Source organism: Pseudorca crassidens, chromosome 10 (genome assembly GCF_039906515.1).
Source record: "Pseudorca crassidens isolate mPseCra1 chromosome 10, mPseCra1.hap1, whole genome shotgun sequence".
Lineage (NCBI taxonomy): Eukaryota > Metazoa > Chordata > Mammalia > Artiodactyla > Delphinidae > Pseudorca > Pseudorca crassidens.
Window position 1 is genome coordinate 82,197,068 of NC_090305.1, and position 26,921 is coordinate 82,223,988.

Consider the following 26,921-nt stretch of genomic DNA (forward strand, 5'->3'; position numbering starts at 1 on the left):
AATAAGCATAAATTTGTCCTTTAGAAATATATGGCTTTTTTAATATCCTAGACAACAGGATCTCTGCTTGATTTCCATGTCCTGTGTAATGAGGAGGGCTTTACCCAACGGAGCTTACGTTTCAGCATGGAGAAATTCATGTTTTAATTTAATAATTTAGCTGGATGGAAGTTTTTTCCCCATATAGGCAAATACTGAAAATTATAGGAAATGTAGCTTTAAAAATAATACTAATCACATTTTCTAACTATTAAGATCCTTTTAAAATAATGCTTGTCAAATAGGGATGGAAAGGACTTAAGGAAATTGCTGATTAATTTCTATGAAAGTAACTATATTCAGCACAGGCAAGCTGAATCATATATGCAAAGAAAATTCACGATGCCGCACGGCCAAAGCTAGGACAGAATTTTTGCCAAGATCATGGCAGGTGCATTCTACTCTCAAGGAAAGCTAAACTTTGGTCTGCAAATGGGTTTGAAAAGAAATCTCAACATCTATGTTTACTTACGATGAATTACAGTTAGCACAAGGAAGAAATTTCTAATGATACAACAGGCGGCCTGAGAAGGTAGTGTATTTTCTATATTTGGAGGGTTTTAAGAAGGGGTCTAATGACCGATTACGGAGAATGCTGAAAGAATATTCAAGGATTAGATGGGGTGGGCCAGGGAGCCATACTAGCGATCGTTAATAATTCTGCCAAACGGGGCAGTCTATGGGACTGGATATCTCTATTCATTCATTAGTTAATGGCTCTCCCACAGCAACCAATTCTCAGTATTTCAAAAGACAGATCCTTCTTGACTTATGACGGGGTTACGCCCTGTTAAACCCATTGTAATTTGAAAATATCTTAAGTCGAAAATTCACTTAATGCACTTAACTTACTGGACATCCTAGCTTGGCCTAGCCTACCTTTAATATGCTCAGAACACTCAGGTTAGGCTACAGTTGGGCAAAATCATCTAACACAAAGCTTATTTTATAATAAAGTATTGACTGTCTCTTATAATGTATTGAAGACTATACTGAAAGTAAACAACAGAAGGGTTATCCGGGTACAGAATGGTTCTAAGTGTATTAGTTGTTTACCCTCATGATCGTGTGGCTGACTGGGAGGTGCAGTGGCCACCGCTGCCCAACATCAACAGAGCATCGTACCGCGTATCACTAGCCTGACCAAAGATCAAAATGCAAAATCTGAAGCACTCTTTCTACCGAATGCGAATTGCTTTTGCACCGCTGTAAAGAAATCTTAAGTCTAACCATCATAAGTTGGGGACCATCTATAAAATTCATCCAACTCAGCGCTCAAAAAAACTTTGCTGCCATTCTTTACACCCAAATGAGAGACTGGTTTTCTTACATGAAACAAACATATGTTTATTCTCTTTTATGGAAGATTTCATAAGCAGTTGCTACGCTTAAAGCCTAAGTGGGAAACATTTAGTTCACAAATCCTGTCTTTTCTCAAATCTATGCGTTTATTATTATTCTTTAATTTAACCTATCTCCTAATTTAAAAGCAAAAGAGAAGCACGGGAAGAAGGAAATACTTTGCCTTCCCTAAAGAACTCGTGTGATTTTTTTATGGACTATAACAATTCTATAAACCATTTTGTTCCAGCTACCAGGAAGCTCAGAGCCAAATTTAGAGCACAAAACAACAAGTATATGGGCCAATGGCCTGGTAATGCATCGTCTATTTCCAGCGCTTTGTCTTGTTTTGGTACTCCAAGTTATGTTTTTGGTCATTCTGATTTTAAATTTTATTCTATTACATGTTTCTTATAGATCAGGTGACCACATAATTGTTTAATTCAGGACACTTTGAGAATTGAAAGGGGAGCTATCAATAACTTCTCCAGGACAACAGATGTAAACTGGGACCATCCTTACACACCAGAACATATGCTTATCTTATATGTAGGGTGTTAGTCAAAAATGGGATTAAAAAAATAAAGCATTTAAAGATAAAACATTAGGGCTCCATTCTCATGATGGTGAACCAGTTTGGACCAACAACTTCTTTGGGATATGAAATTAGAAAGGAGATGCTTTCTAAAGCTTGCTCATCAAGTATAGCACGATCCCATGCACATGGCAAGGCTGCTTGTCTTTTTTAGCTTTCATGCTTTCAAGGAAAATAAAAAACCTAAAACTATAGCTTAAAGTATGCAGATGCTAAATAAATACATTTTTTAATCACATGAATACAGTGAAAACGTAAGAACAACCCAGTGTTCTCAATAAAGGTATACCTTGGATTCTGAAAATGGAGATCTTCATTATAGTCTAAGGGCTCCGCAAACTGAGAAGAGCATTTTGCCAGCAGTGGGGGTGGGGCTGGGAGGGGCTGCATTCTCTGAAACTTCCTGAGAATCAGGACAGCAACCGCTTCCACATTCTACATAATGAACCATTTGCTCTGCGAATTTCTCTGAACAAGCTCTTAAACTGATTTGGACCTGACTTTCCCTTTTCAGTGTCCCCTTCCCTTGTCTAATTGACTCCCCCAGTGCCATTATAACCTTGGTTTAAAGAGGCAGACTCCTTCCTTAGTTCCCAGGGACATCCCGAAGTGCAAATAACTTGGAGGAGTTTTAATGAAATGATGTCAGTGCTGACACTCAACTAGGTGGATTGTATTATTTTAAAACCTCCCATAGCAAACAGCCAGGACAAGGACCTCTAATTGAAGTCTTTAATGATCGGTTCCTAACTTCTGAATGAGAGGATCTTTGCTTCACTTTGAAGCTCAAGATCTTTTCCTGCTGAGATCTTTACACTGGGTGATTTTCTTTGTCTGCTCCATTCCAATTATGCAGTGATTTATCTCTTTCCACTTTCCACACTGCTTTTAGAATTATTCTAAGACTATTAAAAGAAACAAAAAACACCCCCCCCACTTCTTTTGAATGGAATATTCTTGAGTCAAAATGTTAAAAGTACCTACTGTTTGCAATATCCACACTACCATGATAATAATAGCTCACTATAATAATCATGATTTGGTTCAATGTAGCCACCCAAGAGTTTTTAAGTTTTAAAAAAATTCATCATATCTGCTGCTAGCTTAAAATGTTTTATTTTAAAACTTCAACAGTACAAGCAGCTAGGATATATAACTGATTTTAACAAGTAAGCTGTGGAACAATATATATAGGATGACCCTTATTTTATATTCTTTAATATTTATTTCATATAATACATATTACATCTATAATCTCTTTTAAAAGTTTGAAATAACACACAACAAATTATTTTTTAGTGGTTATTTCTTGTGGGGGAGTATTGGGGGTAAGAATAATAATGGCAGTAAGGTTTTTTTTGTGTGTTTTTTTTTTGCGGTACGCTGGCCTCTCACTGCTGTGGCCCCTCCCATTGCGGAGCACAGGCTCCGGACGCGCAGGCTCAGCGGCCATGGCTCACGGGCCCAGCCGCTCGGCAGCACGTGGGATCCTCCCGGACCGCGGCATGAACCCGCGCCCCCTGCATCGGCAGGCGGACGCTCAACCACTGCGCCACCAGGGAAGCCCCGGCAGTAAGTTTTTATATGATATACTTGTGTATCTGAATTTTTTGAAACCATCTACTATATTTATATTATTATTTTAAAAACTAAGTATAGACACTATGGAAAAATCTAACCTAACGTGTATTAGTTTATATCCATAGCTACAGTGTTACTTTTACAGACCAGAGCCTATGTCTTATAGCTCTTTACTTGTCCTTAGAGATTAATATTACGTGGATATGAAATAATGTTGGACTGTGAACAAAAATAAATTAAAATAAATTGATCATCATCTGTGCTTTGGACTATACAGATTATTTATTTAGACCAGGGCTTGCAAGAGCAGGCTAAAGCTATGTCCTTTTTGGTATACACAATTCATATTCTCCTCATAAAAAATTGGAAGCACCCCACCCTTGGTCTGCAGTACTCTACAGTACAACCTAGTCTACTGCACAAGCCTACTTTGCTCCTTTACCTGCTTGCTTCTCTCTACAAGCCAGTCTGCTATCCTTAGTGCAGGCTGTTAAAAATAAATGAGTACTGCTGAGCCAAATCCTTTTATAAAACCCCAACGCAGCTGGTTCTTAAAAATGGTTGTGAGTTTGCACATCTAAAAACGAATCTGGGAAGACCTCTTGGGCCACATAGGTTCAATGGCAATAATATCATGTATTATTTTCTATCCCTTTAAACTTTATGCATCTTATATCCACATAAAATTTGATGTCATTACTTATAATGAAGTTAGCAACTTTTTAAATCCACTTATAAATAGCCTCTCCCCAAACACATGTCTATCGTGATAAGATGCTGGGAAAGAAGCCTGTGGGCTTTATTTGAGCGTGTAAGTTTCAACAAGGTTCTACCGGTAGGGAGCACAGGCTCCGGACGCGCAGGCTCAGCGGCCATGGCTCACGGGCCCAGCCGCTCCGCGGCATGTGGGATCTTCCCGGACCGGGGCACGAACCCGTGTCCCCTGCATCGGCAGGCGGACTCTCAACCACTGCGCCACCAGGGAAGCCCTACTTTACTTTTGATTCAAAAGTAAATCCTGACTTAGGGCTCCAGGTCCCTTGGGGTTCACTCATGCCGCCTTGGGGGTCTCTGTGCCCTTTTCGGCATTTCAGTAGCTAACTGGAAAGGATACATTTATCTACAATCTGGAAGGAAATGTCCGATTTCTTTGTTTCCTCATGAAAATCACTTGTTCACTTTATTAGTGTGCTATCCCAAGCTCTGGGCGGGGGGGGGGGCAGGCAGTGAGATATACCTGACTGTCAAAATTGTTGACCAACCAACACAAAGCATCTACCATTTAAGAAACAAAACTTTTAATAATAAAGAGTCACAGGAGAAAAATACTAATACAGAGAGATAGAGCTTAGATAACATTGGTCTGGGCAGCTCTAGATGCCCACCCACTGTCTAATTTGGAAAGAGCTCTTTACTTGCCTCCAGCTAAATTACTCCCTTTAGGAATTTTTCACCCCTGCTACCCCAATAATAAGAGTGACGAGTTCTAGGACTTACTCTGGTCTGTTGCACTCTCGAACAGCTGTTTTGATACCCCCTCCACATGTTCTTGAGCAGGTTCCAAAGTGACTCCAACTTCCCCAGGATCCATCAGTCACAGGGACCTCCATTTCTTTGGGAACACAAAATCCAAACTTGCAGTGCTGTATTTAATAAGGGGAACAGTGAGGGAGAGCTCGGTGCTTGAGATATTGTAGGACCCGCTGTCCTTTTAAATACACCATACGTTCATTGTTTTCCATGTGCTGGTTTGAAATGCTACAATTTCATCATCTACGTGAGTCATGGAAACGGTAGGGAGTTTAATCTCGGGCTTAGTGGTTTTAGGCTGTGTCTTCATTTACCACTGGCTTGAATAAAACTGCCCAATGAGTGGCTGGCTCCAGGCTGTTAGGGTAAGTCCCATGGCCAGCCTAGAAGCACTCAATTAGTCTTCTTGGAAAAATGAGGCGTGGAAATGGGCTGTCTACTGGTTGTAGACAGGGCCGAAATGAGTTATTGGATTTACATAGTGCATCTCCATTAACAAGGCCTAGAGATGTTGTGAGCCTGGTGAAATACAATGCTTTACTGCTCCTCACAGATTTGAAAACCAATTTTAATTAAATGGGAGAGGGAAAAAAAAGCTAGTTACATGATCCCTATAAACTCACTCTAGCAGGGCACACAGGATAAGACTAAAGCAAAAATGGACACACTACAGAGAGCCCTAAACTTTATTGCTTTTTGGTTACTAATGGTTTCTGATTCTGCAGCCTAGAGCAGGAAGAAGGCCATGATGCTTAAAGCAAAACAAAGTAAAACTCCTCAGCAGGACAAGTGAGTGGAGAAGCCCGTTTCAACCCTCTGCCATTGTTGGGGTGTGAGGCCCCGACACAAAGCCGAGGTCAATGAGCAATGGACAAAGGAAGAGGGGCAGCAGTGGCAGCAGGAGGGTGACGCCCTGCTGCTCGCTCAGATCTCTGAAGCGGAGCTGGTGGTGGCCACTGTGATTTATCCACAGGGAGGACACAGGCACGGAGTTTAGAAGCAGAGTAGCCTGGAGGCCAGGCGGTGGGGAAAGGGAACAGATAAGAGGCGGGTGAAGCCTCAGTCAATGGCCAGTCCCAGCAAAGGTCTGGCGAACAATTATTTTAAAGAGTGCAGTTAGGCTTTCTCTCTTCTGCCCTGCCTTCTCCCTTGTAATTACCCTCCTGAGTATCTGAGGACACATTCCTTTTCCTGGGCTGTTTGGCTGAGGTTTAAAAGGTTCGGCATCCAAAGAATCCTGGGCAACTCTGCACCCAGGAAATGAGGGCAGAGGTGACCGCATCACTCCCTGAGATCATTTTATAGCTGTCTTTACAGCGGTCTTGAACATTTCTTGGAATATATGCACAGAAAATCAATGAGAGGCAGCTTGGTCTAGAGCACCACTATCCAATAAGAATGTAACATGCGTCACATATGTAATTTAAAAAATTCTAGCAGCCACATTAAAACAAGTAAAAAGAACACTGAAAGTAACTTTAATATATTTTATTTAGCTCAGAATGTCTAAGACATTACTGTGTCTCCATGCAATCAACATAAAATTATAAATAAGATTTTTTCCCACACTTTCTTTTCCATGCTAGATTTTTAACACCTGGTGTGTATTTTCATTTTAGCACATTTCAGTTCAGACTGACATTTCAAGTGCTCGCCAGTCATGGGTAGCTAGTAGCTGCCATATCGGACAGAGCAGGTCTTAAGGGGACAAAGCTTTGCAGGCAAACAGTCTGGTGGTGTGGGATGGCCATTCTACAAACTAACTGTGACCTCGGGTGAATCACTGAACTCTACTTCCATAGCTGAAAAATGGGGACCTACCTGCCAAAGTTGTTTTGAGTATAACATGAGACAATGTATGGAAAGCACCTAGTACACAGCTGAGCACATAGGAGACCCAACTTGAACAAGGTCTGTAATAATAAGAGCAAATATTTACATAGCACTTAACATTTGCCAGGCATTGTTCTAAGCGCTATGTCCTCACAGCACACTATGAAATAGGTACTACTATTACCCCCATTTCTACAGAAAAGAAAATGGAGGCACAGGGAGGTTGATGTCAAACATCTGGTAAGGGGCTGAGCTGATAATGAAACACAGACACTCTGGCTCCAGAGTGCATGCTCTCAGCTGTGACACATGCTGCCTCTCAACTGTGAGCAAATGGGAACAACTGTTGACATCTAAATAAAGACTGAAATTTAAAAGCAGATTAATGAGATGGTTAGGTAAGGCTGACACTCCAATGTGTCTACCCAATATCCATTCTCTCCTTCATCCTTATTAATAGAATCTATATTTCCCTGGATTCTTGTATAGATAGGAATGCTCAAAGAGATGGCAGCAGAATTCATTGGGTCAGATTCCTGGGAAGGTCCTTTTGCCCCTTTGTTCCTTGCCCTTTGGCTTCATTCTGCCCAGGACTCAGAGTTGATGGCTGGAGCTATAGCAGCAATTTCGTGACTTTGAGGATGGTGGCCATTTCCATATGATTGTAGAGCAGAAAGAAATTAGGAACCTGGGTCTCTGATGATTTTGTAGACCTACCATAATAGCTCCATGACCTGCCTACCTCTGACTAGTTTTTTGTGTGTGTGTCAGTAAATGAGCCAACTTGCTTACATTACTACAATTTGGTCTGACCTGAACAAAAATCCTAACTAATAAACAATTGAGGTCACAGCTGATGCCCAAACTCAGCCATCAAATCTTGACACCAGGTACACATTTTATAAATTCTACACACTAAGGAGAACGCTCCTATGACTAGTCATGGACTTTCATAATGAAATTTGTCTGTAAATACATTTTTTTCCTCATGTCACTTCAGTCTTCAATCTGTTGGCCTCTCTATTCTATAGACTCTACCTCCACACAAGAATAATCTTCAAAGCGACCATAATTCTCATTAAGCATTACCATAAACCAGAGAAGAATAAGGGCATAGGTTAAGCAGAGTGTTGCCATTCAGCACTGGATTCAAATGTCCTCATAGGGTCCCATTTTAAAAGAAAACCTAATTAAAAATTCACCTGCAAATTAAACATTTCTTACTGATACGACCACTGGCAGGGGTTCACAGGGGAGGGAGAACCTCAGAGGAAGAGGGGAAGAACCTGAGGTGACAGAGGCTGGACATGGGGACTGTTTGGCGAATATGTATCAAGATAATCTATTTTACCAGGAATTTGAACAAACAATAATTATATACTGGAAAAGCCATTACATCATAACAAAGCACTAGGGGCTACTGGAGCCAGAGCCGAAATATATAGTCAGCCTTTCCTCAAAGTGCTCAAAACCATTTAAATGATATTTTACATAAATGTTCTTTCTGAGATTGGAAGAACAATTTGGAGGTCAATTTTGTCCCAAGGAGGCTTAAAACACAAGAGTTTCAAATCTCAGATTTACAAACAGGGTTAAAATGAAAATGTTAATGGACTTAAGAAGAGAATGGAGAAAATAAAAGGACATGAGAGAGTCATTTATCAAAATAACATTGTGTCAGCAACCCAAGACAGATTACTGCTGAGGGAGCAGGGCAGAGAGAAGAGAAAGAAAAAAGAAAAAATTAACCCAGCAGCAAACGGATATAGAATTTACTAGAGAAAAGGATAAGGTTTTACTGCCAATTCTATGAAAACAAAAGCGAAATGGAAAAACACAAAGAACGTCTATGCCAACATATTTACCATCTTATTTGTAAAGTGCATAAATGTTCTTCTGGGGAATAAACAAATGAACATCCACATCTTTAATATAAGTTGCTAGACTTAGCCGCTTTTCTAAAACAAACTAAAAATGTACCTATCATGTTCTCCACATAGCTGCTTCTCTGACGGTGTTCCGAATCTGCCTTTTGGAATGCCTTGATGTCTCTTGCTTTTGCTGAACAAAAGCATACAAGGGAGATGTTTTCTGAAAGAGCTCCCCAATTATTTCCCCATTTGTCAGGTATAAGATTACCATGCAATCTCTTATTTTCTGTTTCTGTTACAAAAACAGAAGACTAGAAGAAGACACAACAGACATCTTCCCAGGTTCTGTGCTCCACGATTGACTGGGATACCATAGTACTACATGGAGTGTGGTAGCCTGTACATGACTATTTTACTAAATACAATTCATTTCATCATACAATTGAAAGCTCTACTTTGTTATGGTTTTTCCAGCAGTAACATGTGTCAGAAATAGACATAGTAGGTGGGTGCATCAGATTGACTAAGAACCATGACATAATACCAGTGATTTTTTTGAGCTCAGACAGACTCCATTTAAATATATAGTTGGCTGGCTCCAACTCAAGCCAACTAGCCAAGTTGTCAACTAGATACCATGTCTATTGTCACCTCCCACCAACTGAGAGCAGCTATAGGGGTCACTGTGTTTAGAAGGACTCTGAGGCCACATCTTCATTTATGAAGAAAGAGTGAATGCTTGATGGCTGCCATGGAAACCCGAGAACCATATCCCCACTCAAACCTGTGATCCTCTGGCCATCAGAACTTTGAGTTAGATGTTTTGCAAAATGTGAAAGGTTCACTATGGCCAAGGAGATATATTTCTTCTTAATCTAATGAAAGGTGCAGTGCAGAAACTGTTATGCCTGTGTCCTTAGGCTGTTTTCTCAGGCAGCTCCTGGAGAAAGCTGTATTCTCAATTGCTAAGGTCCTAGCCATCGAGAAGTGAGACCAGAGCTGATGGAATATCCAAGCTAAATCAAGTGAAAAATCATCTTCATTATAATTTTATAAAACCACCCTAATAAAATTTAAAAAATAAAAAAAACACTCTGAGAAGTGACTAGATAAGCCACTCGTTCTCCTATTTGACCATGGAAACTTAAAGAGCTCAGTGAGCTTGAGTTATGGACACTCCTATGGACCCTGCAGCTCCTTCAGACAAAGAAAGCAAAGGAGAGAATTGGGAAGGGAGTGGGTAGGGTGTGTGAGGACTCTGCCCTGAATGAGCTGAATGACCTTGGGCAAGTCACTTCTCTTTTCTGTTTCCTATCTATAAAACTGGGGAAGGGACGGTTAAGTTCCTCATCTCTGAGGACCCCATGTTTCCATGGAAACACTCTGGGGGCCACTGATTCCACAAGGCAAAGTAGAAGAACAGAAAATGAGATGAGAACAAAATATTAAAAGTGAGTAAAGTTGACAATGAGAGAAGAAAGGAAAAAACTTATGTAAGGATAACATGAGACTCAGATATAGTACAGGGATTACCTCATAGGTAAGTGAACATCATTTTTTGTATGGATTAAAAAAATCAGGTTTATATCTAAAACTTTTTGTAACCAAAGCCTTAACATACTACCTTTTTTTTTTTTAGATGGACACCAGGTGCAAAAGGTTGCAATAATCATATTCCTAGTTGCTGGGACATTGTTATCATTGGGTTGTACAAGCAGCAGATTTTGTTTGGTTATTAACCAATAAGTAGGAGCCATTATGACCAACTCAGAATGTGGATTTGGATGTATCTCAGGTGGCATCACAGTGCCTTAAAGGGGTCAATACAGGCTGGGAAAAGCCTTGTACCCAAGTAGTGAGCACAGTAAGTCTTCCCGTACTTCCGTAATTTTAAGATGTTCCACCAGCTTAATAACGGCCTTCCAGTGCCACCCCAAAAGAAAGAGGAAGAGAGAGAAAGAGAGAGAGAGAGAGAGAAAGAAATGTTACCTCACATTAAATGTACGCATAAACTGAAAAGCACATTGGCATTTAAAAAACATTAAAATGAGAAAAAGTATGTCTTAAAATCGAGGCAATAATGATAGCTATGTCCCTCGTGTCAGTATTACGCTATAAGGTAAGTCTGCACAACTTTCAACAGTAAAGTTGAACCTCCTGCCTCAAAAAAGTATTATGCATGCTGAAATATGCTACATTAACTTATGTTCTAAACAATGGTGACTGAGCCTACAGCCCAAATCTTGCCCATGTCTGCCCCAAGACAGAAGGACGGATCGGGGCGTTACTTGCCTTTCCAGGCTCACACTCGGTCCCATCAGCCCAGGGCGTGTGCTGAGTCCGGCAGCCTTTGTGCGCTCCATCCACGTTATTGCACCAGAGCCGTCTACACTGCATCTGCGCAATTCAGTTGAATGACAATTCAGTGACGATGTGATTAGACGATATCAAGCAAGGCAATGGTTGCTTTCAACTAACATTTTGCCAATGATGTAGAGCGTAGGTTAGAAAGGGATTTTTTTCTTGGTATGATAAATGATAAAATATTCCAACGGATAGAGAGAGCAGCCCAGGAGACAAATTTCTATGCCTGGGAGGACTTGCCGGGGTGTCAAAGGGGAACTACTGTGCAACAGAAACATACGAGATGTCATACGGTCCTAGTAACATCTCCCCATATTACAGATAAGGAAACTGAACCTGGCAAAGAGTAAAGTATCACACTGGAAATATGTGATGTGAGTTTAGGTTTGCAATGAGCTGCGACTGGAGAGTGGGTTTTGAGTTACGTTGTGATTAGAGTTAACGTTTGGCTTGATGCTAAAACTGGTGTTTTTTCCTACTAAGCATATATTATCATGGTCATATTATGACTCTTTTCGAGGGCTTTCAGGGGTTGTCAGAGGAAAGAAGGGACAAAATATCATGAAATATTTCAGGTATATAAAAAGTATGAACAATAACGTAACGGATACCTGTGTGTCCACCACCCAAAGAAAGAAAGAAGACTTCACAGGCTCAGCTGAATGCCATGCACACTCATTCTCAAACCCAATCCCTTCCCCCTCTTCCCACAGGTGACCACGGTCCTAGTGATGCTCACCATCTCATCATTCCCACTGCTTTTACTACAAATGTATAAATATCTATCAATAATATACAGCATTTCAGCTTTAAGCAAACAATGCTGTTAGATATTTCAGAATATATGGATACATCCTACAACTTCCTGTTTTCCCCCTCTACACACTATGTTTTTTGAGTTATCCAAGTTGACATATTTAGCTCTATTTCAGGCATAGTTTTTAAAGATAATTTTTCCCCTGATGATGAAAATAAACAATATTCATAGTAGAAAAATTCAGAAGCTACTATTTTTTAATAGAAAAAAAGCTTTAAATGATCCAGTCTTTCCTGAAGCTTTTTTCCCCCTTTTACATTGAGAACCTACTCTGTAAAATAATTGTTTATCCTGTTATTTTAATTTAAAACTATAGCTAGAGCATGTTCCCTTGTAGAGTTACTTTTCAATTTTTGTATAATATTGCAGTAAATGGAGATACTATAGTTTGCTTAACCTTTCCATTCTTGGGCATGTGCATTACTCTGCATGTTTGCTAGCATGAGTAACAGAGAAACAAATATAATCATAGATACATTTTACAGAAAAATTTGGTTACTTCCATGGAATCACTGTACCTGCCATGCTATCTCTGAACCACTCCCAGCAAAATAAACAAACAAATACACAAAAGAATAGAATGGGGCATCCCAGAGAAGCACAGTTCTGCTGATATGCCTCCTGATAATCACTGGATCAAATCACTGGTCCAAATGTCCATGACACATACATCAAAGTATCACACACTTGCCAGCTGAGCTACCACCAGAAACAGTTTCAAGCCCCAGGTGGTCATAGGCCACAGCTTCGACAAGCTAAACCAGGGAAACAGGTCTGTCTCATGAATTCCTTAATCTAGAAGAGCGCCTATAATAAAAGTCATCTGGACGAGGCAGTGGGAAGAAAAGGAGACAAGGAGGGAAAAGGGCTGAGCTCTGTCATTACGAGCTTTGCAACCTTGTCCCCTCTGAGCCGCACTTACCACTTATAAAATGAAAATGGTAATGGCATCTGCCTTTTGGGCTGAGAGTGAAATGAGAAAGTTCAGGGAAAGCCCACATGCAACACCGAGCACTATTACTGTCTATCGCCATCATCACTATTACTATCATCATTAATAGTCAATGGACCACTCAATGAGTGGTTTATGTTAAGAGTGAGAATCCAATGGAAAACTATGAATTCAAAAATGTCCAGAATCTATTTATGAGGGTAGAAACGGCCCCCAGATACTTACCATATACGGGCACACCTGAGAACCTGGTCCAAAAATCAATTCACATTGTTTATTCACGTTGTAAAGGAGGCCTGGCAGTTGGAGAGGCAAAGGATAGGGTCTGGATTCAGGTTCGTTAAGCAGACACTCGCCGTAACCAGTGCTGTGGAAAGCAGAAAAACAAAGATGGTGAGGGCAGTGGATAAGATATGGCTGTCAAACGCTCCAGATGACAGTGAAGGCCATTCTGTCATTTTAATGGTACAGAAGATGGTTCCTTTTTTTGTATTTGTTTTATTCATTTCATCCAAACTTGAGTCCAGAAGCTGAAGTTCTATTTTCAGTGCATACTTGTTTGTGGAACCACCGGCTGTGCATACAACATAACCAGGAGGAAATATGTAGCTGTTCCAGAATTTATCACCTTTCGGGGCAATTACCTATTTATTTATTTATTTTGTGGTACGCGGGCCTCTCACTGTTGTGGCCTCTCCCATTGCGGAGCACAGGCTCCGGACGCGCAGGCTCAGCGGCCATGGCTCATGGGCCCAGCCGTTCCGTGACATATGGGATCTTCCCGGACCCGGGCATGAACCCGTGTCCCCTGCATAGGCAGGCGGACTCTCAACCACTGCACCACCAGGGAAGCCCACCTATTTATTTTTTGACGTCTTCTCCAATAGAGTAAAGTGTCTTAGGGGTAAAAATAGTGCCTTTTTCACCCAAGCATGGGGCCCTGTCCATAACAACAAGTGTTTAGTAAATATTTGCTGATTTGCTTAGTGTTATAATAAGAAACACTTTAGATCATCTGGTTAAAAAACCCACACATACTCACACTCTCTCTCTCTCTCTCTCTCTCTCTCACACACACACACACACACACACAAAACCCCCAGCAACCTGCCAGTTCTTCCATGTTTCTGCAAACACCTCTTCTGGAAAATTCACACCCGGTGAGTTCTGATTAACAAAACCCCCTCTTCCCTGTGGCTGGGGAAACATACACCCAGTGACCTTGGGACAATCACTTAACCTTTTGTACATCTGGGAGAGAAGAGCAATAAACCTGTTACACAAGGATGTTGTATAATGTAACTGGATCCTTGAGCAGCCTGGTGGGAAGCTTAAAAAAGCAACAAGAAAAGAGAGGAGAAAGAGTCAAGGAGATAGAGAAGGAGAGAGACAGAGAGAGAATGTTCTCAATTCGCCAATATGGAGGTCTGCGCAATTTTCATCCACCCATGTAACGTTCTTTGGGGGCGTCTCACTTCCCCACCCCTTTCCGACACCGAATTACTAAGTTAGAAGCACATAAATATTTGTGGCCTTCCTTCATCATGTCACCATATTCATGGTCCCTTCCCCAAGCCCTGCAGAGATTTCACAGCTTTACCAACAATGAAGCAACATTTACATATTCTCTTTAAGATCCCAACCTTTTCTTTGAGCTCAGTCTGTAATCTTCTAAATTCTGGTGAGGACATGAACTACACAGATGTCAGAGAGTATTTTTCTTTTCCCTCCTCCCAGGAATGTCAACAAAAATAACAACTCAAAAGAATGCTTGACTCTACATTTTCTTTCCCACAATTAGTTCACTGCATGGAGGCCAGATACTAGCATGAAGGCTGTGCTCAAAGAAAGTTCGACTCTTACTCTAAAAATTCAGTGATGTATTTTCGGCTACACTTTGACCACATCCAGGGGTTGGTGTAGAAGTTCAGTGTTGGGGCCATGACATGCTGGGGACTCTTAACTGCTTCTTCTTTGCACTTATTGTTGTCATCATGAGGCATGTTGAACCTAAGGCCAAGGAGACAATGATATAAAAAAGTCAATAAACACTAAGGGATAGAGCTGTTATAATCGCATTGAGAACGCATCTTAGAGAAAACATTCAACTGACTACTGCATTATGGATAAGAACCTGAGTCCTGGTGAGCAGAACAAAACCTACTAGAGGATTAAAGGCAGGGAGTAGAATAAAACATACTTCTGACCCAACGGAATACAAAGTGCCTTCAATGTAAAAAAAAAAAAAAAAAAAAAGTGAATTGGGCCACTATTTGGTTTAGCTGTACTTCTTGGAATTGCAGAGGCTCTGCATGTGCTGTAGTTGGTGCTAGAATACAGTAGTTGGAATTCCTAATAAGCTGCTGAAGGCCAGTTTATAGAGTCAAGAACTTGGCAGGTTATGATAACACTGTGCACATAAAGAGTCAGTCAACTGTCAAAAGTTGAAGTCAAAAGCTTCCTAATGAGAGGCTCAGGGTGGGTCTTGGCATCTCTTCTTCTTTGGGTCAGGCTGACAGATGCTAAAACCCTGCAAGTATACCGTCATAGAGGCATGCGAAGTTCGTGCACAATAAAACCCATTAAGAAAAACTGCAAGCATGGAAACGAGAGGCACGCCGATCCAGTTGGCTTAACCCAGAGATGGCAAATAGTTTCATGCTTCATGCCAATTACAATTGATCGGTACCAGCTTCCTGAAAATCTGGGCACAAAAGTATTCTTAAACTAATCCAGGTTCTGCCCAAGAAAAGGCTGTGATGGAGTGCCAACATCCTCTTGGGTCTGGGAGGGAACTCGGCAGCGGCATTAACACATATTTGCCATTCTTGGCTTAGAGAGAGGAAGTGGGGAAAAAAATGACAGGAAGCATTTCTCAATCCAGAAACATCAGTTCTATGACCCACATGCCTTTCTCAGTAAGATAATTATCCATTGGGTAACAAGCTCACAGGGGCTGTCCTCTGGATGACTATTCCGAATCACAAAATTGATGTATATGATTAATTTGGCATTTAGGGAGGAATTCCCCTCACTAGTTCACCTTGAGTTACAAAAACAAGGGAGTCAGAAAGAAGTATGTAGGCTTGCTTCATGTAACAATAAAAGCTGGAATAAAAGTCTGTGAAGTCCATACCAGTAATTTCTCTTGTCTGATTTCCTTTTTCTTTTAAAAATTTGGCCCCCTCTATAATTGCCAGATGGGAAATGTAAGACGGGAAAACTCCAACTGTCTTGGTTGAGCTTAACAGTAATAAACGCTTAAGAGGCTATTTTCTTAAAGGAATGACTGCCCAGGTTTCCAAATCCCAGCTGCAGAGTCAGTGTAATACCTCCATCAACAAACCTAACACAAGCAAAGTTTTCAAATCTTCCTTGTTTGCTTCTCTCTGGTGCAAAGGAGCTAGTGTTTATTCCCCACGCCACCATGACTTGATAAAATACAGTTTATTTCACCGTGTAAACAGAAAACTTTTTTTTTTTTCATTCAAATGTTAGGCACGTTTGCTCATAGCAGGGGTGGTGTAACAACTATTCATTGAGCACTTACTAAAAAATAATTACCACGACTTTTTTAGCATTCACAATGCTCCAGCTGGTGTGTTAAATGCATTCGATGCTTTATTTCATTTAATTTTATTTAATTTTACTTGATTTCATTTAATTTAAAATTATTTTATTTATTAATTTTATTTGACCCAATGAATAGTGTGCTATTACTATCCACATTTTACAGAAAAGGAAACTGAGTTGTAGAGAGGTTTAACTACCAATATTTGATCAAGGTCACATGGTTACTAAGGGAGCTGGGATTGGAGTCTACTTCAGACTGATTCTAAAACCTCCTGTTTGGGAATACATACAAACTACATTCTCTCCTATGAGGCAAGTTGCGGAAGATTTGTCAGAAACACTGTGTAAGGATTTCTGTATTCAGTAGAGACTCAATTACCTCTCGAATTCTTCCTGATTCTTAGATTCTGGGTGTCTGTGAAGCTGGTACGAGAAGCCAGGAGCTATTTGTGAGCGTACAATGACGCTCAACGGATACAAGGTCAGTTGCTTTTTCCTCCCAACAGCTCTTGGGGTTTTATATTATCAGAAAGTCATGACTGTAACAACTTAACATTTAATTTTGAAAAAGTTCATTAGAAAATCTGCTACAGAGTACGGTAGCAAATTTTTTTTAAAAAGGATTTTTACTTTTTTTAAAATATGAAAAAAGCTATCTCAAAGAGACAAGGCGCCAAAAGAAAAATAATTCATTAACAGGCTAGCAGTATACTTTCTGTTTAAGCCACAACTCACAGCATTCACCAATTATTTCATTTCTTGCTTCCTGACACTTTTGAGATGAGGGGTATATGTATTGTTTCCATCTTATAGGAAGGGAAACAGCATGTATTTTCCTCAAGTCAAAGGGAATGTTAGAACAATTCCATCCAGAACTTGGGTATCTGGCTGCCTGCTGACTCTGCCTTAGAACTGGTACTCCAACATCATATGCTCCTACTACGCTTTGGGTAGTTTAATATCTCTAAGTCAAACACAGGGACACAATGGTATCTACCTTGTGGGGATTATAAAGATTAAGGGAAATAACGTAAATGAAAGCTCCTAGAACAATGTCAACAACATGGTTTTTGCAGGGGGAGATGTTTGTTAACTGTGAATTGAGACTTCTCTATAGCTTAAAATATTTTGGTTTTGCTACTCAAAATTCCTACTTTCCTTAAAATGTCAATTTTATAAACTGGCTATCTAAAAGGGGTTTATAAACTCTTTTGGGGAAAGGAATTAACAGGAAATTAATTGTATTTCTTTAACCAGTATATTCTTGTTAGCCATATTTTGGGGGGAAATGTTAATCTGTTAATCACACAGGGACTTCCCTGGTGGTGCAGAGGTTAAAAATCTGCCTGCCAATGCAGGGGACACAGGCTCGATCCCTGGTCCGGGAAGATCCCAAATGCTGTGGAGCAACTAAGCCTGTGCACCACAACTTCTGAGCCTGCACTCTACAACCCGCGTGCTGCAATTACTGAGCCCGCGTGCTGCAAGTGCTGAAGCCTGCGCACCTAGAACCCTGCTCCACAGCAAGAGAAGCCACTGCAGTGAGAAGCCCGCGCACCGCAACGAAGAGTAGCCCCCGCTCTCCACAACTAGAGAAAGCCCGCGTGCAGCAACGAAGACCCAAAGCAGCCAAAAAAAAAGAAAAGAAAAGAAAAGAAAAAAAATCACACAAACTCTTGCCCTTTGAATACATTTCTATCTCTGGAACTTTCCCCATTCCATTCTCTGGGGGCCACCCTATTCCTCACTGTGAAATCTACACCTCCTATTTATATGTCTCACATAATTTACCAGATTTCTTGTAGAACAAACAAATGAAAATCCCCCAAAGATTCTGTTAAAATAAGTTTGGGGAAACTGAGTTAAACGAAATCAACACTTGAATACAGGACTTGTCAGAGCCTTTACTTCATGCCATTTGGCCTTGGCATTCCAAGCATGGCTAGACTAGGAAAAAATTTTTTAAATCACTGGATTACAAACCTCTATTTTTCCCCCATGGACCATTCTCTTGGAATCAGTGTTAGAGCCCTGTACTTTGGGAAATGCTGGTGAAATGAATAGTTTTCAAACCTAGTTCCAAGAAATCCTTGAGTTTCATGAAGATGTTTCAGAAATCAAAGGACAGAGAGGCAGCTGACTAAGCAGGACTCTGATCTGCCACAAGGGCTTAACTGAAAGTCATGCCTCTTTTATTCTCTAAATATTGGGCATCTGACGATATTTCCTTTGGAGAAAAAAAAAGGGGCGTGCTCTTAAAATATGCTGGAAAATATATGCATTATACGTGGAGCTGGATTAGAGATACCTCTATATATGCATCTTGCTTTACGCCTATTATACGACACTGCACATAAAGTGCCTTAAAAAAACATTTGGTGCATGAAAAAGCTTGCTCAATAGATGATGTTATCTCTAAATAAAGTTAACATCTGACATGCAGATTGATACACAGCTGTATTATACTAAGGACATCTTTTGAGAAAATTATTTCAAAAGGATATAGTATGAGTAATTTAATCATTCTAGAAAGAAAAGAAGGCAGATCAAAACCCAGAATAATTTTGAATAAATGTATACTCTTTTGCCCCATGTTCTAACCAGGCTGTGGCTCTAAAGAACAAAAAGGAAAAGCCAATTTTATAACGACCAGACACTTAGTGAACATAATTAGGAAATAGTTTCTTCTCTGTATCTTTGTTCATTTTTTCCCCTAAAAGAGGGATAGCTCTGTTCCAGAGGCTAATATCTAAAGGACAACCTTAGATATAACTAAAATCAGGAATGATCTGGGTTTGGGAAAATCGTGTGGACCACAGCAATGTTGGAGGATCCTACTAAACAAAGATGCTGTGTCAGGTAAGTTCTCTGCGCTGATATACCCTCTGCTTCAGTGGAAGGGGTAGAAAGGCCCCCTTTTTTCCACTTTGCAGTAGGAAAGGAGCATATTAGACCTTGCCTAGACAACTTGTACAGTTAAACCAAAGAGATGCATGAGCTATGGCTGAAGAGGGTGCACTGTATTTATTTAGCTTCCCAAAGTCAAAGTAATTTCTGCCAGCTACATTCCAAGCTTTTCAACCCTGCAAACTCAACTATGATTCAAGAAGCATCTTACACCCTCTAAAGTCAAGTGAATGCTCACTGATGTGAAGGAACATAAGTTTCAGGTCACTACAAATTAAATGAAAATATGGAGAAGAAACGTACACATGGCCCAGTTCATGGGCTATTGTAAAAGCTGTACTCAATCCACTGTCTTCACTGATAGAGCAGCTTCTGTAGGGATCACAAATGGTTCCCAGTTCAGCCAGACCTATTAGAAGGGAAAAAAAAAAAAAAAAAAAAACCCACAAGGATTTACTTTAAAAAGCATTTGTGGCTTGGAAGAAAAACATGTCATAAACTGTTGTAGCCAGAGAGGATACGCACAGTGGACTCACCTAAGGTATCACATTTGTCATGAGCTCTGCAGATATCCTGTCTGAAAGCAAAGCAGACTTAGGGTCTTGACACCAAAGAGTAAATGTCAATACAAGCAAACACTTTAGAATCTTCCAGGTATTCACAACATCACCACTTTAGGGGGGCGGGGGGGGAGGGTACTGGTTTTACAAAAAGCAGACTAACAGAGTCAGGGATTTGCAACTCAAAAAAGTTTAGGAATCACTGGTTTACAGATTAAAAGCTACACTGAGAGGTCTCCTTCTGCCACAGGGGTAGCCAAGGGCAAGTGAAAACCTTTCCGTCCAGGATTTTTCCTCATACCTTGAAGCAAGTGATTCTAGTTTCTGAAGAACATTCTGAGAAGGCTCTAAATGCCTTTCATTTAAGTGGATCTAAGAGGAAGTGTTTGTGACCATATCAAAGGTGACCGATGGGAGACACACTAGGCCAGCAGACCTCTTCGCTGCCCTGCACAGCATTTTAAATATTTTTGAGCTAGAAGCTACCATTTAAAAATTGGGAGATCTCACATTTTCCAAAAGAAGTATCCTTATTTCTGGTTTCTTACAGAATCACAAAAGCTGGCAACACTGGACTTATATCCTGCATGGTAACGAGCTCAGTGGGAATGGCAGCTGCCCGCTCTACACAGGTGTTTACTTTCAGACCTGCCTAACACGTTTATTGCCTACTTGGCGGCGATGGGGGTTATTCTGCCCTCCTCCACCACACACCCTCAGACGGCATGTGGCAACGTCTGGACAACACTTTTGGTTGTGACAGTTAAGAGGGGGGAGAGTTACCGGGCAGTAGTAGGCAGAGACCAAGGACGCTGCTCAGCATCCTGCAGGGCACAGGGCAGTCCCCACAGCATAGAATTATCTGATCCGAAATGTCAATAGTGCTGAGGCTGAAAAACCCCGGGCTAGGGGCTGGCTACCAGGAATATATGACCCCATCCCATCAACGTGACCAGAAACTAAACGACTGGAGGAACAGACATCCATATACCTCGTTACAAGAACTGCTGTATCATGCTGGATTCCACCTGGATGGTTCTTTGAATGCTGCCACTGGCAAAAGTTTTTTAATGTTGTCTGGGCATTAAAAGATATGGAAGGTCCTTCCTAAATACAGAAAAGAATTATGGTTGGTCCGTTGCACCAATACCAATTAGATATGCCATTTCGGATACAGAGAGAAGAAAGAAGAAAAAAACTTTATTACCTGTTCATTATGAATCACAACTAAGTTCACAATTACAATATTAATTAAATTTCCAATACTTGGGTCTTTATAGATAGAGGCTACCTGCAACCGAGATAAATTTTTCAAAGTTAATTGTGAACTCCGTGTAAGCAATAAGCAATTCACTTCTTATGCTGGGCTCCACCTCTTTTTATGGTTCATGCAACATATGCATTTTGGAGCTGTGAATTTTCATTCAGTCAACAAACATTTCTTAAAAGTCTCTTTGTAAAATTCATAGACGGCAGCTTTAGACAGTAATGAATGCAAACAACTTTAAATTTCAAGGTGTTTTCCAAGGAAACTGCATTGCCACGTAACTTAGCAGTTCTTTGTGCCAAAACACTGGATATTAACTTTTGATCAAGCTTTTTCATCCCAGTTGAAGCTGGATTGCCATTTATGGCATCTCACATGGACCACATACTTGCTAATACTGCTGTTGTACCAACCATTTGTGTTCTCCACAACTGGTAACCTGTTTTTTTTTTTTTTTTTTGGTTTGTTTTCATTATTATTGTTAATTACGAGAGCTAACATCCATTGAAGGCTTACTGTGGACTAGATCCTTGCTGAAAACTGCACAGCAACATTCTGGGCTAGGTGTGACTATAATCTTTGCTCAACAAATGAGGAAACTGAGGCTCAGAGAAGTTAAGCAACTTGTCCAAGACTAAACAGCCAGCAGTGAGTAGCAGAGCCAGAATTCTCAGCCAAGGTCCATTTGACACTGAGGCCATGCTTGTCGTCAAAATCCTTAACAGGTCTGAATATATGGGTTAGAAATGGAGTTGAGTCTATGCAAGGCCTGACTAGGCTTTCCTTTCCCTCCTCCAGGACAGGAGAGGGCTGGGGCACATGGGACTGAGCTTGAGGAAGGGGGGTCAGGGAGAGTGGGGAGGGGAGGCAGGTGGGGTAAGGGTTGGGGAACACAGTAGGGGGTGGTTCACAGCAGTGCAGGGAAACACAAAGAGAACCACAGGCCACGGAGAAGGAAGGAGAAATTTTAAGTCAGTGATCCCAAACGGCTGCTTTTCATATTCATTGGGGGAATTTAATACAAGCAGATTCCCATTCAAATAAACTAGAATCAATCTATTAATAGGAAGGCTCTGCTGAGGCTTAAAATGAAGGCAGAGCACATGGGCTATTATGGAACAATCTCCAGTGTTTCAAGAAAACAGCAATATGTAACACCGTGTATGAGAATGCGCCATCTCTGAAAAAGAAAAAAGTATAGCCATACATATGTGCTTAAGAAATGTCCAGAGTTGCCTTGTCCAACATGATAGCCACTTGTCACGTGACCACTGAGCACTTGAAATAGGGCTTGTCCGAATTGAGATGTGTTCTGAGTGTGAAACACATACTGGGTTTTAAAGACTTAGTACGGAGAAAAGTTAGTCTCGTTAATAATTTTGTAAATGATAACATTTAGATATAAAACAAAATACATGATTAAAATTAATTTTACCTGTTTCTTTTATGTCTGTGTGCGGCTAACAGAAAATTTTACATTACATGTATCTATATTTTAAAAAAAATTACGTGTGTGACTTGCATTATATTTCTATTGGGCAGTGCTGGTTAGAAAGACAGGCAAATAAACTTGTCTCAGTGGTTGCCTCTGGGAAGGGGCCTGGGAGCCTGGGTGGGGAAAGGCACTTCAGCCTTCTCACTAGTCTTTGGATCTGCTTCATCTGTTTTTCAATCACGCAAATTTATTACTTTCTCAATTCAAAATAGGAGTAGAAAAATTCAAAATGGGAGAGATTCCTAAGACTCACCCCAGAGCTACTTAATTAGAATCCTGGGGAGGGGGACAGAGACATTTTCCAAAGCTCCACCAGTGCTTCTGATTCACAACCAGCATTCACAAGTCTTACTGGCGACCCACACCTGGCTGTGCAAATTCACGTGTCAAAGGGCACCGGTTTTGGGAAGTGGACAAGCTGAAGGTCACATGCAGTCCCTAAGCCACTATACTGGCTTTACATGACCATGGGCAAGCAACCCAACTCCTTTGAGGCTCAGTTTTCTTATCAACAAAATGAGAATGACAATTTACCTAGCAGAGTTGCCAGGAGGATTAGAGATGATGCCTTTTAAGTACGAAGCACATTGTCTAACACAGAATAAACACTCACTATTGATGCCCATTATTGTCATTGTCTAATCTTATGTTCTCTTCAGTCACTTGCCTGAATCGTTGAAATGCCAGCCCCGAATGGTTCTCCAAAGCACTGGGTGGAAACCCATTCCCCAATGGCACATTTAGGGACATCATAAATCACCTCCTTTTGAATATACTTACAATTGACATTAAAGTTAAAATATAGTGTTGAAGGTTTGCTCCGTGGTATAAAACCATTCTGTTGTCTGCCACCACCATCACTTCTACAAACCGTGGATAGGATAAAAAACGTTTTGTTCTCCTGTGGGTCCTCTTTTCCCTTGTGCTGTCCGTCTTGTTACCATAGGCAGAAAGGGCCCTTTTGGTTAGGCTGCTTCTTAATACTGCCACGTCATCAGCCAGGCTACTCCTCTCTCCCCATTTTCTCGTCCTCGTTTTCCTCTTGTCCTTACTGTGACTACTTTTGTGTTCTGTAACAAATCAGATGGCATGCATTACATTCTGAGCCACATCTATTTCATATTAAGAATTTAATTTGACACGTCTTAAAATGATGCCTCTGTCGTCAAATTACATACAAAATCAAGTTCTACACGCTGTGGAATCTCCGGGTGAAACTATCTGCGCTCTCATCTAAATGACTAAGGACTTGAAATTAGCTTTTCTGGAAGCTTCCATAAATACTCACTTAAGGTGTTAGAAAATTAGCCCTGAGTTTAGGGGAAACAATTGCTTATTCTTTTCATTCGGTAACAAAAGCCTGGCTGGGGTTTAAGTGGTTTGTATTCATTGTTCTTTGCCATACATGGAGTAAGGGCCAACAGCACAGCTATAGAGCTCTAGAGAATGGAAATGGAAATGCTTCATGTACGCCACTTTTCATATTCAATGAGATACAGTATAAAGGGGCCTAAGAGGTGGGCAAGTTAATAGACAGTACAAAGGAACTACAGAAAACGAACGACAAGGTATTATTCTCTTACCGTATTCAATCACTGTAATGCATGAAATGTAAGAACAGAATCACTGCTGTTCAATGCTTCCAAATTTTTAATTAATTTGTTTCAGGGCTCAGTTGAGGAAGTAGATTCCACTCAGGGAGTACGAGTAGGTAGCTGGGACTGTGATATATAATGCCAGATGAGGTCTCCTCACTTCTGATTCTAGCCAAGGTACCTCTTGGATTCTACACAAGCTTGCAGCTCACAGTGTGGTCCGTGGACCAGCAGCACTGGCAACTCCTGGAAGCTTGTGAAGAATATAGACTCACCGGCCCCGCCCTAGACCTGATACATCAGAATCCACGTTTGAACAAAGATCTCTGAGTGATTCACATTCATGTTAAAGTTCTGACAAGCACTAGTGTCCAGCTTGGTCTGAAGCTCCTGTTGCTGGTGAAAATATTCCATTTCAGAGCCATCAACCACAGAATAAACAGAATGAGCATAAAAGTGCCTGCTAAAATATGCCTTGAGTAAAAACAGAATTTAATCAGTTATCTTGCCTATCAAATCATAAATGTGTTTCAGAGTTTTAATGACAATACTTTGTAGGCCAAACAGACAACAGAATTGCACAACTAAGAAATATGCTTTCCTAAGACACAAGAAATAGAATTTATTACACCAGTAATAACAACAAAAGAGTTATAAACTCTGAGTGGTTTCATATTTGAAGGGCTCAAATATTTAACCATCATAACCTATTGCTAAAACAATCAATTTAGGCCAGGATGTGTTATTTTGGTCAAGTTGAGTGTTTTAGTGGTTGTTAAAATAGTGAAATCAGTCCAAATTGTCAAACAAGTTATATGTGGTGCAGCTATAGATAACATGACTAGCCCTAAGCCTGGTACGCAGTAGGATTCAACATAAGACTATTTTTCTTCCAGTCTCTCTTTCAAGAGTATTCATATACGTATACCCATGCCATATAGGTACCTGGGCTGTCATTCCATTTTTAAATCACTAGTGATTACAGAATGGATACTAGACAAGCACCTACTTCATGCCAGATATTGAACTAGGCTCTTTTACATATGTTATCTCATAATTCTTCTCAGGCTGAGAAAATTACCTCTATTTTACAGATGAGGAAAATAAGTCTCAAAGAGATTGAGCGACTCGTCCAATGTCACATACAGGATGTGGTGGTATCTGGAATCAGGCATGGATTTGATCAACACCCTAAACAGTGCTCTTTCTATCAGGCAAAACTGCTCAAGAGCTAAGGACTGAAATGGGCTCATGGTTTGGTTGACAGTTTCTAAACTGAGCCTGAACTGGAAAAAAGACAGTGCCTGGTGGATATTTTCACAAACACTAGCTTTTTACAACAGGTGTATGGAAGCCACGTTGAAAATTGGATTTTTTAAAATACATTAAAATGTGTTACTTATTTTGTGAAATAATACCCTTCATGTCTTTTGTAAATATTTTAATATAATTTATTATAATCAGTAAAGTTTCAAAGGTTTTAAAGTCTCTATTCTCCATTTCATTATTTCTGCTCTCATCTTTATTCTTAGTTTTATTCTTAGTTTTCTCTTCTTTTTCAAGTGTCTTAAAGTGGAAGCTTACATTATTGACTTGAGATCTTCTTTCTTAATAGAGGCATTTAAGACATAGCTATAAATTTCCCTCGAAGCCATGCTTTAGCTGCAACCCATAACTTTTGACATGTTGTCTCTTCATTTTCATTTATCTCAAAGTATTTTCCAACTTCTCCTTTGGTTATTCAGGAGTGTGCTATTTACTTTCCAAATATATTTGAGTTTCTCATTTCTCTGTTATTGATTTCCAATTTCATTTTACTGTAGTCAGAGGAGATACTCTGCATTACTTCTATGCTTTTACATTTACTGATATTTGTTTTATGGCCTAGCATATGGTTTAGTCTGGAGAATGTTCCATGTGTTCTTCAGAAGAATTTGTGCTCTGCTGTTGTTAGATAGAGTGTTCTACAGATATCTGTTCGGTATAGTTGGTTTACAATGTTGTTCAAGTTTTCTATTTATTGGTTAATCTTCTGCTTAGCTTTCTACCCACTACTGAAAGTAGCGTATTGAAAGTTTCCATCTATTACTGTTGATTTTTTTATTTCTCCCTTCATTTCTGTCCGTTTTTGCCTCACGTATTTTGGTGCTCTGATATGAGATGCATATTTGTTTATAACTGCTAAGTATTCCTGTGAAATGACCCTTTATCACTATAAAACATTTTGATAAACTTTATCAATAAAGTGAAGTAACCCAGTCAAAAAAGACCACATATTATATGATACCAGTTGTATAAAATGTCCAGAATAGGCAAATCTATAAAGACAGAAGTAGATTAGTTGCTTAGGACTGGAGGTGGAGTGGGGACATGGGGGGAGGCATTGATAGCTAATGGGTTCAGGGTTTCTTTTTCAAGTTATAAAAAGGTTCTAACATCGACTGTGATGATGGTTGCACATAGCTGTGAATACACCAAAAAACCACTGGACACTTTAAATGGATGAATGGTATGGCATGTGAATTATATCTTAATAAAGCTGTTAAAACAAGAAAATACGTCACTTAGTTTGTGAAAAGCAGATAATCTTGACTTATTGTC

At 40.2% G+C, this 26,921-nt stretch overlaps 1 protein-coding gene across 7 annotated transcripts in view; it reads right to left on the reverse strand.

Annotated features, from left to right (window-relative positions):
- Nucleotides 1-26,921, reverse strand: part of ADAMTS9 (ADAM metallopeptidase with thrombospondin type 1 motif 9) — a 224,177-nt gene that overhangs the window by 172,463 nt on the left and 24,793 nt on the right. For 6 of the 7 annotated variants that reach the window (XR_010947102.1, XR_010947103.1, XR_010947099.1 and 3 more), the window contains exons 4-12: nt 23,506-23,795; nt 21,171-21,254; nt 20,955-21,070; nt 19,940-19,980; nt 19,707-19,812; nt 14,787-14,933; nt 13,149-13,290; nt 11,083-11,187; nt 5,054-5,199 (exon numbers count right to left, since the gene is read on the reverse strand). Coding sequence is in view for 1 of the 7 variants with exons in the window: in XM_067755092.1 (XP_067611193.1) it covers nt 5,054-5,199; nt 11,083-11,187; nt 13,149-13,290; nt 14,787-14,933; nt 19,707-19,812; nt 19,940-19,980; nt 20,955-21,070; nt 21,171-21,254; nt 23,506-23,795 (1,177 nt within the window). In the remaining 6 variants the exon portion in view is untranslated. The remainder of the gene's footprint in view (nt 1-5,053; nt 5,200-11,082; nt 11,188-13,148; nt 13,291-14,786; nt 14,934-19,706; nt 19,813-19,939; nt 19,981-20,954; nt 21,071-21,170; nt 21,255-23,505; nt 23,796-26,921) is intronic. The other variant, XR_010947101.1, reaches the window with a different exon arrangement.